The following is a 17500-nucleotide window of genomic DNA, read 5'->3' as shown; positions in this document are numbered from 1 at the left end:
TTTCTACCATAAAATCAAAAGTTCCTTGAGGGTTTTTCCTATCTTATATTCTCTGGACTATCTACACAGGAAAGGTTGCCTTATAATAAATGATCAGTAAATACTATGTTTGGTGTTGCCATGAATCGAATGAATTTTGTGCTCCATATCTGATTTGAGATCTTGATGTCAAGTTTCATGGATACCTATGCCCTACATATTAAATAATTTTACTTCATGATGTTGCTAAGTGAAGTAATTTTTAAAGCTTTCTCTTATATATGTTAGAAACAGGATTTTAAGATGGTTGCATTCAGTATAAGATAGCGGCTACCATAATTTACAAATTAGGATCACATGCCTGTTTACCTACATTAGATCAGTCTAGTTTGTATATACTATTAGAAAAATTCAATAGTTAATGAGACTGTCAGCTTTATGATAGATAATGGTAGACTCAAACTTCTGTTAGTCATAAAATAAGAGGAAGTTGGAGCTTGTTTACATTTCTATGCAGTATAAGTTTCTATTTTTAAATGTTTCTTTTTTCCCATTAAAGAGACAACCATGTAATTATGCAGAAAAAGTTGCTCATTATTTGATTTCCTTTTCCTCAGAATTTTTTTCTTTTTCTTAGATTTTAAGGTAATGTTACTTTTAAAAAATAGGCTATTTTCCCTTTCTTATAATTAGGTTAGTTAAAATTATTTTAATCCTAAAAAAAAAAAAAGCTGGTCAATATGAATGTTCACCAGTGATATAAAAAATTTACCTATTTACAGAGATAAATATTTTGGCTTCTTAACTGTATTTGGATTTTTAAATTAGGATTTGTTCTAAAACTGGATGGTTCATGTCTCTGTCTCCTGTGACATTGGTCTTCAGTTTCATGTTACAGTGAAGCTACTTATTTGTATATCTGTTATTTTTCAAAGGATTTGGCATAGGAGCTCTCTGATGAATCATGTTTTCAAATCTGTAGAGCCTCACATAGTGCCATACATATCAGACATTAAACAATATTTCCTGAAAATAAAAATGAATTTTCATAACTGTAGTAGAGTCAGTTTCTTCTAGCTGTTTATTTTATCCAGATTTAGTAACCTCGACTAAAGTGGTTTTTATAAGCCAAAGTAGATTCGGGGAGATAAAAAACTTCGATATAACCACAGAAGTGAACTCTTCTTGCTAGAAGACATCTGGCCCTTAGTCGTGTTTTTCACCAAGAGAAAGTGTTTATAAAAATGACATTCTGTATATTTAAAACTTATTACATAGGCATAAAGTATCAACGAAGTGGCATCGAAAACTTGGGAATTACTTTCTTCTACTTGAATATTTTTTGGTTAAAAATACAGTGAAAACAGACCTCTACCACAGTATTTACCTTGGAGGGCCTGAAAATTTTGTTTTATATACTATTTCGATAAAAAATTATTCTTATGATTAAAAAAAAAGTTTTGAAATAATTTGTAAAGCACTTCCAATTTTCTGAGGTGTTTCATTTTCTGTATGTTTTTAACGTAATTTTTAAAATGCCCCCTCTCCTTTTTTTTCCCCTTGAAAGCATTCTTCTGGTCATGACAGAAGGGAAAACTATAATTCCTATCAAAGAACGTCCTCTCCAGAAGACAGGTAAATAATTTTATGTGCTCCTGCAATTTAAATTTTTTTAATAAGTCTAAAAAATTAATTTAACTCTTTGGTTCCTCAATTTAGGGTGAACAGTTTCTTTTTGATGGTTTTGTAATATTGAATAAGCTTCAGGACAAATCATTCTTAAATGACTGTTTTGGGGTTTCTAGTAAAAAGTTTAGATTTTATCTAATTTTGGAGGTGAGAATAATTTCAGCATGTCAAATACTACATAAAAGTTTTATAAAATGAATACTAAATGAAACACTAAATGAAAGTTTATAAAATGGAAAAGTGAGTTGAAATCATATTTTGAAGTGCTGCTTTTACTGTTACTACTATCCTTTACATAGCTCTTTATAGATTTCAGAATTTTTTTATATATTATCATATCTTTTGATTATGTTAAAAGATCTAGAAATATTACTATTAATGTTCATCAGTCATTTATAGTAGTACTTCAGTTATTTCACTTAGTGAGCTATGACCATTAAAAATAATTTATGAAGGAGAAGCATCCTCTAAACTTTCTTTCAGTGGTCTCATTGCTTCCTTACCCCAAATGTACTTTTTTCTTATTGCACTCTATTGTCTCTAAAAACTTTTGTTTCATGGGCATTGAGTTAATTGTCATCATTTGTAACTGCTTAGTACCTTTTGCCAGTCACCTACTTTCTGTCTTAAAAAAACACACAACTCTTCACACACACAGACACACTTGTATATGTGTATGTCTATTTGTTACATAAATTAATTGTAATGTGTACTGTTGACCCCTGAATAGCCTGGGCTTTAGAGGCTGACACCCTCCGCAGTTGAAAATCTGCACATAACTTTCACCTCCCCAAAAGCGTAACTACTAATATTCTGCTGTTGACCAGGAACCTTACTGGTAACATAAACAGTCAACTAATATTTTTTTATGTTACCTGTATTATATACTCTGTTCTTGCAATGAAGTAAGCTTGAGTAAAGAAAATGTTATTAATAAAATCATAGGGAAGAGAAAAATACATTTATAATACTCTGCTCTCTTAGAAAAGATTCAGTGAACCCAAACAATTCGAACCCCCACAATTCAAACTCACAGTTAAAAAGTTAACTGTATATAAACTATAAATTACTATGTATATTACTATACTAATATACTATGTATATTATTATATTATGTGTGTACCTATTTAACTTCTCTTAAGATTCTCTGACTTTATGGATATTTAAAGTTCAAATGGTAGATCTCTACTGTCATCCTGTTTGCTAATTTCAATCTCTTTTCACTGCTATTCAGTAAAACAGGTTCAAGAATAAAAGCTGATTTTTTTTTTTTTTTTTTTTTTGGATGTCTTTTGGAGTGAATTAAACTGATCTTTACGGAGGCCAGCCAATGACACTGGTCTCATTTGTTCATTGCTTTGATAAAATGAGCCAACTAGTCAAAAGGGGTCATTTCATTTGCAGGGTGAGCTTTGTTCATGCTAACTGTATATGATACCCAGTTATGCATCTTTTACTTAAGACAATATGAATCGGGATGACAGGTTTGGTTTTGTGAACTCCAGTGGTTGTTTTGTGGACAAGCTGAAGGCTTTTATAATCAAGAGTAAACGAAGGGTGTCAACAAAATAAGCTGTTTGTTAAAACCAGTTTGATATAAAACGTTGTTTAGTCAGAGTTGCTTTAACATTACCAATATATGATTTTCCTAAGTATTTATAACATAGTAATTTTCATCATATAACTTTGGTGTTATTTTTTGTTAGATATGCAGAACAAGAAAGATCCCCACGGGATAGAGATTACTTTGATTACAGCAGGTCAGACTATGAGCATTCAAGAAGAGGACGTTCTTATGATGGTAGTGTGGAATCACGGTTAGTATTGGAAACTTTAACTATAGAAAAATCATATTTGTTTAAATATTCTTTACACTTCTTAAAAAGAAAACAGTAATAATAGCAACTAGCATTAAATGCGTGTTCTTGTGCCACGCTTTCTAATAGGTACTTCATGTGAATTAACTCCTTATTTTAGTAAATACATGAAGTAGATACTGTTGTGTGTTTTATAGATGAAGAAACTGTGGCATAGAGGACATAGAGGATTTAAGTCATGTATTTGTGTTTTAGAAGCATGTCCGTGGCAAGTCCAGGTCTATCTGACATTGAGCCTAACCTCTTATTCATTATATGGTACTGTACTGCATGAGGAGTTGGCAATGTGAGTTTTTGAGATTCTTTACTGAATGAAAGTTGTTTATAAGATGTAGAATGCTCGAGATTTACTTCCTATGTGTTGGCACTGGGACACTGAAAATTAAGTTACCAATCTAGTTTTTATCTAAACACAAATTATTCTTTTTTGAGCCTTGGAGAATTTGACTACCCACCCTGGTAGTCATTCAGTTTCAAAAATGTGTCTTCCATAAAATTGTTCACAAAGGTCTGTATCCTTTTGATGCCTCCCTCCTATTAGCCACTCCATGCCTACCAAGACTATACCCCCACTAAAATGTTTATAAAATTCCTCAGTAGTTTGGAGCTAATCTCATTATTTAATATCTGCAGCCTAAATTTTCTTCTCACTACTTACTTTCTAATATATACCCAAAACTAAAATATTAGCTTAAATTAACCTCCAAATGCCAGGCTCATCTTCCATCACTGTAATGACCCCTCATAAGAACCAAATACTGCCACCATAATTGGTGAACTAGGCATTCTGCAGTTTTTCTCAAATGCTGTTAAAACTCTTACAAACTAGATACTATCTTTCACAATTTACAAATTTTTAAAAAGTGGGTTTGAAGTGATTACGTAACTTACCTGAGGTTGCAGTTGCCTATCTGGTAGACAATGAAAGTGGGATTTGAACTCAATTTTGACTCCAAGGCCTATTTTTTTCTTCTATAATCTCTATTATTTCATTGTAACTGTTTTGGGTCCTATGTATATAGATAAGTCTCATTTGATCCATACAGTCACTCTGTGAAGTGAGCAGGCTGTGTACTATGTAGAAAATAAGAGCTAAAAGTGTGAAAGCACTGGAAAAGAAATATTTCTTTTTAGACTTGAAGAAGCCTCTATTACTTCTGCACTCTAAAGGAACAAACAGGGAAATTGTAAAGATGCAATTTTATCAGCCAGCTAACAGTCTTACCTAGTATTTCTCAGAAGAATCCTAACCAAAGATAGTAAATCCCTGCTGTAGTTCCTCTCTTGGAACATACTATAAGAAGCAACTCAGTTGCAAATCAGTGCCTAGATTTCAGTGGACCTGCCTTTGTGACTAATTGGGATGTCTATTTGGAACCACTTTTTTCCCTTTTGTTCACTCTGTCTTCATGAATACAATGGTATAGTTAAGTTTCAAAAAAGCTCCTCTGAATCTCAGTGGCTAGGTGATTGTGTTTCTCTCTTTTTAAGTTGTATTACTATGTACAGCTAAGTGGACAAACTCTTCTTTCAGGAAAGATAGCACAAAAGCAAGAATTTACTTTTCCCTGTTCTTGATTGTTTCAGAAAATAAGACCTTGATTGTTTTTAAAATGTTAGCTTAAGAAAGGATATTCTCCTACAATAATAGGGAAGAGTTATAGCTAGAAAATAGTTGATTTTTTTTTTCACATTGTCTCAAATAACCAGATGCTTCTGATATTCTAGGGTTTTAAATGCCAGTTCTATCAAGAAATAATTTCAGACATTACAGTTTTTTAGGTCATTTTTACTCCTAGGTTGCCATTATAGGAGATAAACTCTGGTTTCTTTATATAGCTTATCGTGTACATCGCGGGCTAAATTATCTTCTTAAAACACGGTTTTCAAAAAAATAAAAATAAAAATAAAAATAAAAAAATAAAAAATTAAAAAAAAATTTAAAAAAACACTGTTTTCATGTCACTCACTATCACACTCAAACTATTAATGATTCCCTATCAACTCCATTATAAAAAACTTAGTCTTTTGCTTGGCTTTTAATATCTCACAGTCTGACTCGAACTCAACTACCATTATACATAATTTTTGTTTCCTGACTATACTGCTTATTAGCTTGAACAGCCCTGCTCACTTTTTAGTAGTTATTCTGTTTTCCACTAGTTGCAGAATGCCTGCCTTCCTCTTCCACCTTCCCACCCTTGCCCCAGTATAAATTCTGTCAAACCTTATAGCCCTGGTTTAAGTTACATTTTTACTATGAAGCACTTCCTCATCATTCCAAACCACATTCCCTTGTCTGAATTTGTGGCCTGCAAATGGCCTCACTCATTTGGTATGCAGCGTATTTAAGAATGTAATTTATATTGCCTTTTCTCCCAGAAGTAGGGACCGAGAAAAACGGAGAGAAAGAGAAAGAGATACGGATCGTAAAAGGTCGCGGAAATCCCCAACTCCTGGGAGAAGAAGCCCAGAACCATCAGTAACCCAGACTTCCTCTACTCAGGATGAACCTACTGCAAAGAAGAAGAAAGATGAGCTGGATCCTCTTCTTACTCGTACAGGGGGAGCATATATTCCTCCTGCAAAGCTCAGGATGATGCAAGAGCAGATTACAGATAAAAACAGGCATGTCAATATCACTAAGTACACAAGGCAATGATACCCTGATTGAAAAAAAGTCAACTATGGTCTGAATTAACCTTGGCTATTCAGTTTGTATCATTAGTCCCTAGTGGTAGAGACTTCAAATTAGATTTCTCTTCTTTATTCCATAGCTCTTTTGGAACTCTGCTTACTATTTGCCCTGACATAGCTCAACTTCTTTATTTTTTTGCATGAATAAGTCAAAAAGATTTGAATAAAGATGTTTTATTTTTATTATTTTCAAGCTATTCCTTTTAAAGTTGTATACATGCCTTTTAGTAGTGTCCATTTTTCATAGATGATCAAGAGTATTATTGATAATTTTAGAATTAAAGTCAATCTTTCCAATTGTACCAAACCAGGAGATGGCTAATTTTTTCTGTAAAAAGACAGACAATAAATATTGTAGGGTTGTGCGGTGTTCTCTGTTGCGGAGACTTGACTCTGCTGTAGTAATGAATACAGCCTTAGATAATATGTAAACAAATGAGTGTAGCTCTGTCCCATTGAAGTTTTATTTACAAAAACGGGCTGTGGGCTGCATTTGGGTCATGGATGTAGTTTGCCAACCCCTATATTAATCTATGAAGTGAACTTGACTATGAAATGAAGTTGAATTTTCTCTACTATATACTTTTGTAGGCTGTACCATCCTAGACTGTAATTTAAGTCCATCAAAATTCATATATGAACATTCACCCTCAAAATACCTTCGCTTCCTTTTCAAGGTAATTGAGATGAGAGGAGCTATGTATGAAAGTATAGCTAAGTTTTCAAGACCTTTTTCTCTAGTGGAATGAGAGGATAATTACAATAAGTATGGTCCAAGATTGAAATGGTCACTCAGTTGCCAGTTGGGTAATAAAAGGATTGGGATAGAAGGTAAGCTACACTTTAAGAAAAATATTTCCAAGTGAGAAAGAATATTCCCACATTTTTCATAGATATTTTAATGGCAACTTGAAAGTAGTTGAGACTCTTATATAAATGAAATCTAAATTTACTTCGTGAATTAGCTTGAAGTAGAAATGTTTCTTCATATTTATATGAAGTATGAATATTTGAAATAAAATTTTTAAAATTTATGAGCTAGAAAGGGACATTAGATAACATTAAATTTAAAACTAATTAGTAAGTTTCTCCGTATGTGTCCTATTCCAGTGCATGATAGTGATGCCTGCAGTGTTATGCTTAGAAGGGATTTGAGATGGATTCTTGGTTAGTAGGAGCTTCATGAGCTCTTAGGAGAAGGCAGGAGGGGCGGCATTAATGAAAGGGTCATTGTCTCCAAACCAGGCCAAAACAATCCTAATTGAAAAGACCAGAAACATTGTTAGTAAGTCAAGTCTTACTACCTTATAAATAAAATGGGTGGAGAAGAGTCCCCGGTATATGTGATTTTACACAGATTCCTCAGAGATAATTTTATATATAATTTAAATTTGCTCATGTTTGTGAAAGGGACAAGGATAAGTAGAAGTCTCTTAAGAAAAGTCTATAGACTGCTTTTAGTAGATACTAGGTCAGGGAAATTGTAGACTTCTTAATTAGGAAGTACAATTGTACTTGATTATATATATATTTTTAACCGAAGTTTAATAGAGATTGTGATTATGTATCAGCAATCTTATTATTTAGGGTAGTTGTTAAGCCATTGATCTTTATTTCTCAAATAGAAGCATACCAAAAGGTTAAGGTTGAGGGCTTCTGGAAGTGTTGCACCCACCTCAGATGCAGGAGTACATGATCTATAGGGAATTTAAAAACAATATAATTTTAACTGCAAGTCAGTCTGCTTTTTGCCCTTAGTGTCTGCTGAGAACAATGTCAGTGATAAAATATTCTTCCCCACTAGGGCAGACTGCTCTCACCACCTCTCCCTTGGAATACTGCTCCAGAACAAGGATTCTTAACCTACAGACCTTCAGAAGGTCAATAAGTAGAATTTAGGCAATCCATGAATGTAAATGGAAAGAAAAAAATTGCTGCCTTATTTTTACTTATCTCTAAAATTTAGCATTTCTCTCAGGAATGTAGGCACTAGATCGTGGTATTAAGACTATTCACTGCAAATATTCTTTATGACCATGCTACTTGGAAATTAAGTTATTAGGCCTGCCACCACTTCTTGTCATTTAATGTGTTAAGAAACACATAGTATATTATATCAAACTTTTTTCTCCTCATGCTTTGAAAACTATTTGAATAAGATTGGTATCCTTTGTAATCTTACATATTTATATATATGTTATTCTAAAAAGTCCTTCAGCTTCACTAGACTGCTAGAGAAGTATAAGGAAGAAAGAAAAGATTTTCTGCAACTGAAATCATACTCCACAGAGAAATAAATATAAAAACCATAAAAAAAAAACAAACATATGAACTATAGATCCTTAAAAGACCTTAGGTGTTACTAAGTTCAACCTAAACAAACCCATCTAGGCTAAATTATTTACCTAAGATCTAAGTTAAAAAAACAACCCATACAGATGTGGGACTACTGCCTAAAGGAGAGGTTCTTTAAAATGCAACAGTCTTGGGGATCCCTGGGTGGCTCAGCGGTTTAGCACCTGCCTTCGGTCCAGAGCATGATCCTGGAGTCCCGGGATCAAGTCCCATATCGGGCTCCCTGCATGGAGCCTGCTTCTCCCTCTGCCTGTGTCTCTGCCTCTCTGTCTGTGTCTCTCATGAGTAAATAAAATCTTTTTTTTTTTTTTTTTTTTAATTTTTATTTATTTATGATAGTCACAGAGAGAGAGAGAGAGAGAGGCAGAGACACAGGCAGAGGGAGAAGCAGGCTCCATGCACCGGGAGCCCGATGTGGGATTCGATCCCGGGTCTCCAGGATCGCGCCCTGGGTCAAAGGCAGGCGCCAAACCGCCGCGCCACCCAGGGATCCCTTAAAAAAAAAAAGTACAAGAGACTTTCGGTCCCATGATTTCCATGTGACTTTCCCTTTTCCTATAATTCTTACCATTTCTTTACAGTTTAAAATATTTAATTTTGTGTCATACTTTTGTGAGAAAAGATATAAGAAAAAATCTTTTTATGGTTTGTATTTGGATATTTCATATTACAAATTTTTTTTAAATGGTCATTTTAAAATATTTAAAGACAATTTTAACTAAATGAGGTGTTATAATGTAAAAGAAGTATGTATTGAATCTAATAAATGAATGTTATAATTTGCAATATACATAGACATAAGAATAAAACATTCTTACATATCCTTATATAATTTTATTATGTTACTAAAGAGAAGTGATCTGTAGATGAGTATATGTACAGAACATTAAATACAGGTTTAGGTATTAATACAGTTCATATATTTTGCTGCACTTTGAGGTCATTTTGTGAAGATAATGTTAAAAACAAAGGAAATCTAAGTTTTATGTTCTTATTATACTCTCTGGTTATTGTAATTGTTAACTAAGTTTTCATCTTTATTAAAATCAATTCTTTTTAGCTTAGCGTACCAGAGGATGAGCTGGGAGGCCCTAAAGAAGTCAATCAATGGTCTTATCAATAAAGTCAACATTTCTAACATAGGTATTATTATTCAAGAACTTCTTCAGGAAAATATAGTTAGAGGAAGGTAAGCATCAGCTGATTTATAGTGTTTATGTAACAATTTTTCAAATGAGCATAATAGCTACGTGACTAATAATCATTGATTTGTTCTACTTCAGTAGTAATTGAGCATGATTATTTAAAATGCAGTTCTTGGGATCCCTGGGTGGCGCAGTGGTTTGGCGCCTGCCTTTGGCCCAGGGCCCTATCCTGGAGACCCGGGATCGAATCCCACGTCGGGTTCCTGGTGCATGGAGCCTGCTTCTCCCTCTGCCTGTGTCTCTGCCTCTCTCTCTCTCTCTCTCTCTGTGTGACTATCATAAATAAATAAAAATTAAAAAAAATAAAATGCAGTTCTTGTAAAAAATGTAAGCTACTAACAAATAACTTGTACTTCACTGTTAGAAATTGTAGTTTTTGCTCTTTGAAAGGTTTGATGTCACATACTCATTTTTGTGCAGACATTTGTTTACTGAATACTTCCAATAATTTAAACTCATAAAGAATAATGAAATATATATATATAAATTTCTAATTAAAGTAAAGAGAATATAAAAGAAATGAGAAAGCTCAGTAATAAATTTTAGAAAAGCGAAAGGGAATGACAATCATGCTGTATAGTTTTAAGTGGTTGTGATTTTAAAAGTATCCAGAAATAGAAATATATATTAGAATCTGAGGGATGTTTTCCTCTGTCATTTCACATGACTGATTTATCATCCCCAACACATTAGTGAGGGGGCATATAAAGTAAGATGTAACGTGGGGATATAGAAAGTTGACCAAGAGGCAGCTACTGTCCTCAAAGGTAGGTTGGTAGAGCTCTCCCATTTTAGTCAGAAAGCAGCAGAAGCTATATGGGTTGCCTCAGGTCTCACAATGTATAAGCTCAGTTTTCTTTTCTCATTTTCTACTCTGTTGATTCATTTGTCAAAGCTAAACAATAACTATTAAGACGCTGTTTTCCTGCCTTTTGGTAGTTCAATAAGTATGTGTCATTACATTGCTAGAAATAACTCTTCAGTTAGCTCACTTTGCTTCTCTCCTCCTGTCAAATGCATATAGAACCATGCTCATTTCAAAATAAGTTAGAAGTGGACCCTTGTTGACTCCTTTTTTTTTTTTTTTTTTAAACAGAGGCCTGCTATCCAGATCTGTTTTGCAAGCACAGAGTGCTTCTCCAATCTTCACTCATGTTTATGCAGCATTAGTGGCAATTATAAACTCAAAATTTCCACAGATCGGAGAATTAATTCTCAAGAGGTTAATTCTTAATTTCCGAAAAGGCTATCGAAGAAATGATAAGGTAAATCTGATGGGCTTGTAAATCAACTGCCACATAGGGACAGACTAATAATCTTGTATCAATAATGATAAACAGTGTTGATTTCTACATAGGAATTCTTTTTAAAAACTGCAGAACATTTTTTTGTTCCATTAAATATATTAGCTACTAATGATGAGCTAAAAAATGATGGCTGTAACTGTACAATTATAATTATTTAGCCAGAAATGCCACTATTTTGCTTGTAATAGTTTTTATCTTGTAACTTTCTCGTAAGAAAAAAATTATCCTTGTGTGCTACATATTTTAAATAGCGTGTAAGTAAGCTATAGATTTAGTGATTAAATGAAAATTCGTTTTAGTTTATAGATTAACCTTGTCTCTACCTTCACTTTTCAGCAACTTTGTCTTACTGCTTCAAAATTTGTGGCACATCTTATTAACCAAAATGTGGTAAGTAATTATCAAAATTTGATGCCACTTCATTGACAGTCTATTTTTGTTTTGCCTTATAGTCTTTGAGAAAAGTATCTTGGATGATATTTTAGTTTTAAAATGATAATAATTGTGTTTAATCTTAAATATAAAAAGGAATGCAGAACAAGTATTTTATGAAATTAATCTGACAGTTAATACTATACATGGTTATTCAGCTACAAAATCCTTCAAAGATTATAACTTAATCATATTTATGAGACAATGAAGTTGATATTTTTTCTATACTATACATGGTTGTTCAACTACAAAATCCTTCAAAGATTATAACTTAATCATATTTATGAGACAATGAAGTTGATATTTTTTCTTTTGTATCTGTTGTTCATAAGAATGTAATACTATCTGATATTATATAAAAAATCTTTTCTCTGCAACAACATAGTATATAAAATCATATATTCTTAGAATCAGTTTATAAAATGCAAATTAAGTAATATTAATCTGTTTTAATTACAAATAATTTTGTCTTTTTATTGTTCAGGTTTTGTATTTTGTATTCATTCATTGCTCCAGTCATCTGTCCATTCATATATTTGAGTTTTGATTTAGCTTCTGTTTAAACTTCAAAATGATAAAATTGCTCTTATTCATACTCAGAGGTTTCCTTCAGATATATATTATGTTTAATTATATGTGTTATATTTTGAAGTCACATTTAATCTTATTTATCTACCATCAATATTTTAATTCTTTCCTATATGAAATTCTTTACCATATGAAATTCTTTCCCATGTTCATTCTTAAAAACCTATTAGATTTTTTTTTTTTTTTTTAAAAACCTATTAGATTTTAACCTCGTAAGTTAAATTATTGCAGCGATACTTGCTTCTTCCATGAAGACCATGGAAACTTAATTTCACATATCTATGTGAAAGCACAGAAAGTGTTAGTTTTTGAATATATATTCACTTATATTGAAGATATTTTTTGCATTGCCACAAATCTGTTAAAATGTTAACTATTTTAAATCTTCCACTGTGGTACAAGGCAGTGTTTTCTTATCACTGATGTTAGACTGTTCCCTCCCCACCATCCCCCCCAAATAAAAGCATATGTATTTTTGATGTTATGCTCAATCAATGGAAAGGATATTTTCATAAGTTAAGACATAGACTGTTTCCTTCCCCATCTCAAAGAAGTGTCCAAACTTAGAAAGGCATATATATGACATCTTGAAAATGCTTCCTAGTACATTTCTTTTTCACAGCAAAGCTTTTCAGTAGAATTTTATTCCAACCCTACCTGGCATGGTTTTGAAGTATTAATTTTTGAATGGGGGCCAGTGTCAATAACTTGCTATAGTAAATTAAAAAAAAATAGAGGGAAATATTTCAAAACCGTCTTTGTGTACCAGAAACAGTTAATATATATTCTGATAAAATTATCCATGTAATTTAAAAACTTATTTACTGTATAACAAATTGCTGATGGAATGAACTAGGAAATAGACATAAAACGTTGTGGTGTGAAGAACCACTTCTTTACTACATATTACATTTTAGTTTTTATACACATTATAAAAAGTATAGTATTACTATTCTATAGTGATTGTAAAAAATTAATACATAATTTTTTAACTTCTGTTTTGAAGCTACTTATGGCATTTCCTGTAGACATATTATTTCCTATATATAATGTGTAAGAATTATTTCTTTTGGAGATAGTTGTAGTAAATGTAATAAATTTAGACTTCTGAATCAATCATCTAGAAAGTTTTAACAGATACAATGAAAGTGAAGAAAAATTGTATCCCATATTTGGAGTATTTCTGTATGCATTCTAAAATTTGGTCATCATATGAACAGTATTATTGCTACAAAAACCGATTTGCTAATTTTTTAAATTACTATTGACAGTAGGTTAATATATGTGAAAGCATTTTCTCTATTCCATATGTCTTCATTCTATTTAAGGCACATGAAGTTTTATGCCTAGAGATGCTCACTTTGCTCCTGGAAAGACCAACAGATGATAGTGTTGAAGTAGCTATTGGTTTCCTCAAGGAATGTGGCCTCAAATTAACACAAGTGTCACCAAGAGGAATCAATGGTAAGTATATACCTTTGGTTTGACATTGAGCTTTATTTGAGTATTACAATATTTTTTGCTTATTTTATTGGTTTTTTTTCTTTCACTTTCACTTTAGCTATATTTGAGCGCCTCCGAAACATTCTTCATGAGTCTGAAATTGACAAAAGAGTTCAGTATATGATTGAAGTGATGTTTGCTGTACGGAAGGATGGATTCAAGGACCACCCTGTTATCCTAGAGGGACTGGACTTAGTGGAAGAAGATGATCAATTCACCCATATGCTCCCTCTGGAGGATGACTATAATCCAGAAGATGTTCTTAGTGAGTTGGATGGTGGGGGGCAGAGGGAGTTGGGAAGTAGGACACCATAAATGTAAATATAGAAAATAAATAATTTTTAACTTATTTTTTCAAGATGTTTTCAAGATGGATCCTAATTTTATGGAGAATGAAGAGAAGTACAAAGCTATTAAGAAAGGTATGTAGAGTTTTATAATCTATTTTGGATAAGTAGAAGCAATTTGTGTAGTTCTATTAATACTAATAGAAAGGTTTAGATTATTGACCTAATGAAATCTCTGCTCTTAGGAAGCCATTCTCCTCACTATTTTCCCATGCATCATTTTTCTGTCTAGTGCTGTTTGTGGTCTACTTCATTCTAAATTATTTACCTTATTATCCCTGTCCTCTTTCCCTCTATTCAAATCATACAGACCTTACTTAAATCTCTTTCCTCTTAAGAAATGTCCATATAGGGGTTCCTGAGTGGCTGGCTCAGTTGATTGAGCATCCAACTCTTGGTTTCAGTTCTGGTTATGATCTCAAGGTCCTGAGATCAAGGTCTGCTGTGGGCTGTATGCTTAGTGAGGCATCAGCTTGAGATTCTCTTCCTCTCCTTCCCCTCTGTCTGTGCATGCTTGCTCTCTCTCTCAAATAAATCTTAAAAAATAAAGTCCCTATATTACTAGCGGCCTTTATTTTAACTTCACTACCACATAAGAATTGGCGCTTAAATTGACACCCAGTTTAATATTCAACTAGATCTTATGCTTTATGATTTCTTGAGAGTAAGTTGATATCCTGATAAAATCAATCACAATTCCAGATAGGCTATTAGTGCTCGAAAAATTAATAAATTATTATTATCATTTGTATGTCATCAGTATATTATGAGCACTAACTTTGGATAGACTTTGGTTTTTATTTTGTCTGTGCCATTACTAGCTAAGTGACCTGGAACAAATTACTTGTTTGACGTCAATGTTACTTGTTTGTTTAAGGATAAGTAAAAAATATTGTGCTTTGTATTATCACAGGGCAAGTATTTAGGTAATGCACTTTTTTTTGACATTTGTATCATTTTTCTTCTAAAGCTAATTTTCAGGGCTATCTGTATAATTATAATTTTATGGGTTTATTTCCCTTGAGTTGTGTTTTTATATGAGAAGTATTTACTGTTCTAAATGCTCTCAGGAAGAGAGAGCAGGAGCCCTAGAGCTCTGTCAATCTCCTGCATTCTGTGCTGTTGTCAGGCTTGGAAGTAGAATGAAATAGAAAGTAAGATGTAAGCAGCTTTCCATTTCTATGAATTATTATAAAAATCCCGGTTTCAATAAATAGATTACTCTCCTCAGGTGCCATTTTCCTAGGGGCATTTCATTGCAATAGCCGGATTCTTTTTGCTATTACAATTCAGTTTCTTAACATGAAGAATTCCTTAGACCCATTTTGCCTTCTTATGAACTTTCTTTACAGTATCACTCAAAGATGCTAAATGTTTTTATGAAATTTTTATCATACCTCATATGAATTTTTTTTTTTAACTTAGGAACTCCTCATCCATTTCTTTAGGATATCGGTGGTTGAACAATGCTAGGAAAGTAGTACTTTCTTTATTGTAGCACTTCTTAAGCTCTTTGAACTTAACTTCCCTTTATACTCTAGAAAAGTATTTAAGACTTCAAAGAGCTTTTTTGTTTTGTGGGTTACATCTGTTGACATTTACTTTATTAGAAATTAAAACTGATAATATTAAAAATACTATATCATTTCAAAATTACAGAAACTTAGTGTTCATATTATAAGTTATATACTTTTATGAAAATAACTACTTTGTGAAACAAATTTAAGAAAAATGGCCTGTTTTATATTTTATACAATTTAATGTCTGACTTAATAGGAAATCGATTTTCATATTGTTTGTGATTTCAGTCTATTGCAGTAGGTTGTTTTGATTGAAGTATAGAAGAAAATAGGTAATATGAGGTTGGAAAAGAGATCAGTATTTTAATAGCCTTTTCAGATAATGTGTATGTTTTTCCTTAGTACTCTGCCAGTATTTAAAGGCTAATCGTTTCTTAAAGATTAAGTGGAATGTGAAACCTGAAACAATATTCATGAATCTTCATATTCTAATTCATTAAATTCCATTGGCCTCTCACTTTGAATGGATCTTTTACCCATGCATGATTTTCCAACATGTTCAATTGGTCATTTAGAAAATGCCCATTCACCCAGTTATGCATGTCTTCTAGGTGTTAACATGTTAACATTATCAAAATTAAATGAACACATTAACACAATATCAAGAAATCACATTTATTAGTATCACCTTAGAGAAGTTTAAGTATTGGAAAGCTGTCAAGCTCGGAGGAATGGATACCACTTCTCTAATTTTCTCCTGAGAGCTCTAATTTTATCATGGTAGTAAATACTGTTAATTATTTTCCCTGAAGTGACATTCTCACTTTGTATTTGGGAAAATGTCTGCCAAATACCTAACAACTATAGTGTGTCAGTCATTCTCTCAAGTAAAAAGAAAAACAGCACTGATTCACCTTGCAAGTCAAAGAGTTTCACAAGTGCTTTTCTTTGAGATAACCATCACGTGACAGTGTGCATCTGTCTTTAACAGAAGGGCTGTGTACGAATTCATCTTTTGCTACTCAGATGATTATACATGCTTACATATCGGGGTGAGATTCAGTGAAGTTAGCAGTTCTCTACTTCTTCCTCAAGGACATTATCAAGTCAAACTGGCTCTTTTCCCACCTCTGAGAGTATGGCAGTAAAGAGCACAGTGATGGCTGGTGCACTTTGGTGCCTTGATTCGTGCTCTGGTTGCAGCAGCTTCAACCCTCATTGCTTTTGGACCTTTGTAGATGGCAGCACAAAGAAAGGCAGATAATGTCTGGGTATTGTTATGAAAATAGTTGTGACCTCACAAATCACCTGGCAGGTGTCACTGATCCCCCAGGGGGATCAGACTATATACCTTGAAACCACTGCTTCATTCTGTTAATGAAATCCAGTTGTCATTGCCTAAGTAATTTCAGTAAGTAGATTCTCAAGTGGAGAGATGAGGAGAGGATGATGTAAACGACTAGACAATTCATTTGACCTTCATTCTTTCATGAAATGTTCTTCTAGAACTGGCATAAAAAAAAATGGCCACAGCAGGAAGTGGGCACAGCTTTAGTAATTAGCACCTTAGAGTGACCCAGGTGCACTTGAGTTTTAGGTCTTACAGCATTTGGGAAAACAGCAGGAGTGCCTGTCTTCCTACTATTGAATACTAAATAGTTTCCTCTCTTAAAAGTCTGTCTAAGCCACATTATGTAATAGGAAACTAGACACTTTAGATTATTTCTTGAAGTCACATTTGTCAGAAATATTCTTGGGATTTGTGTGTCAGCTAAGGTTTGAATGACAACTCTTCATTTTAATAAAATGATTTATTTTTCATAATGTGAAGTTTACTGAGAACATTAAATATTATATGTAGAGCCTGTATAATGCTCACTTAAATATAAGAATTTGGAGTTTCCCTAAAATTAAGTTCACTCTAAAAGTTTATCATAAAAACTCTGATTGTAAAGGAAATGCAAAATACAGTGTTAGCCAGCTTTATAAAATCTTTTATCA

The 17500-nt window shown here is 32.8% G+C and overlaps 1 protein-coding gene across 11 annotated transcripts in view; it reads left to right on the top strand.

The window, feature by feature from the left end:
* CWC22 (CWC22 spliceosome associated protein homolog) overlaps nucleotides 1-17500 on the top strand; it is a 59608-nt gene that overhangs the window by 20965 nt on the left and 21143 nt on the right. For 8 of the 11 annotated variants that reach the window (XM_038585012.1, XM_038585006.1, XM_038585010.1 and 5 more), the window contains 9 exons: nucleotides 1547-1614; nucleotides 3375-3485; nucleotides 5928-6173; nucleotides 9658-9786; nucleotides 10899-11067; nucleotides 11446-11499; nucleotides 13458-13593; nucleotides 13691-13897; nucleotides 13992-14054. In XM_038585012.1, coding sequence (XP_038440940.1) covers nucleotides 1547-1614; nucleotides 3375-3485; nucleotides 5928-6173; nucleotides 9658-9786; nucleotides 10899-11067; nucleotides 11446-11499; nucleotides 13458-13593; nucleotides 13691-13897; nucleotides 13992-14054 — 1183 coding nt within the window. Of the gene's footprint in view, nucleotides 1-1546; nucleotides 1615-3374; nucleotides 3486-5927; nucleotides 6174-6833; nucleotides 6920-6962; nucleotides 7074-9657; nucleotides 9787-10898; nucleotides 11068-11445; nucleotides 11500-13457; nucleotides 13594-13690; nucleotides 13898-13991; nucleotides 14055-17500 lie in introns of those variants that run through there. The other 3 variants (XM_038585013.1, XM_038585015.1, XM_038585016.1) reach the window with 3 other exon arrangements.

This window comes from Canis lupus, chromosome 36, assembly GCF_011100685.1.
Source record: "Canis lupus familiaris isolate Mischka breed German Shepherd chromosome 36, alternate assembly UU_Cfam_GSD_1.0, whole genome shotgun sequence".
NCBI classification, from domain to species: Eukaryota; Metazoa; Chordata; class Mammalia; order Carnivora; family Canidae; genus Canis; species Canis lupus.
The sequence above is the reverse complement of the archived record's forward strand: the minus strand, read 5'-3'. Positions and strand labels throughout refer to the sequence as shown.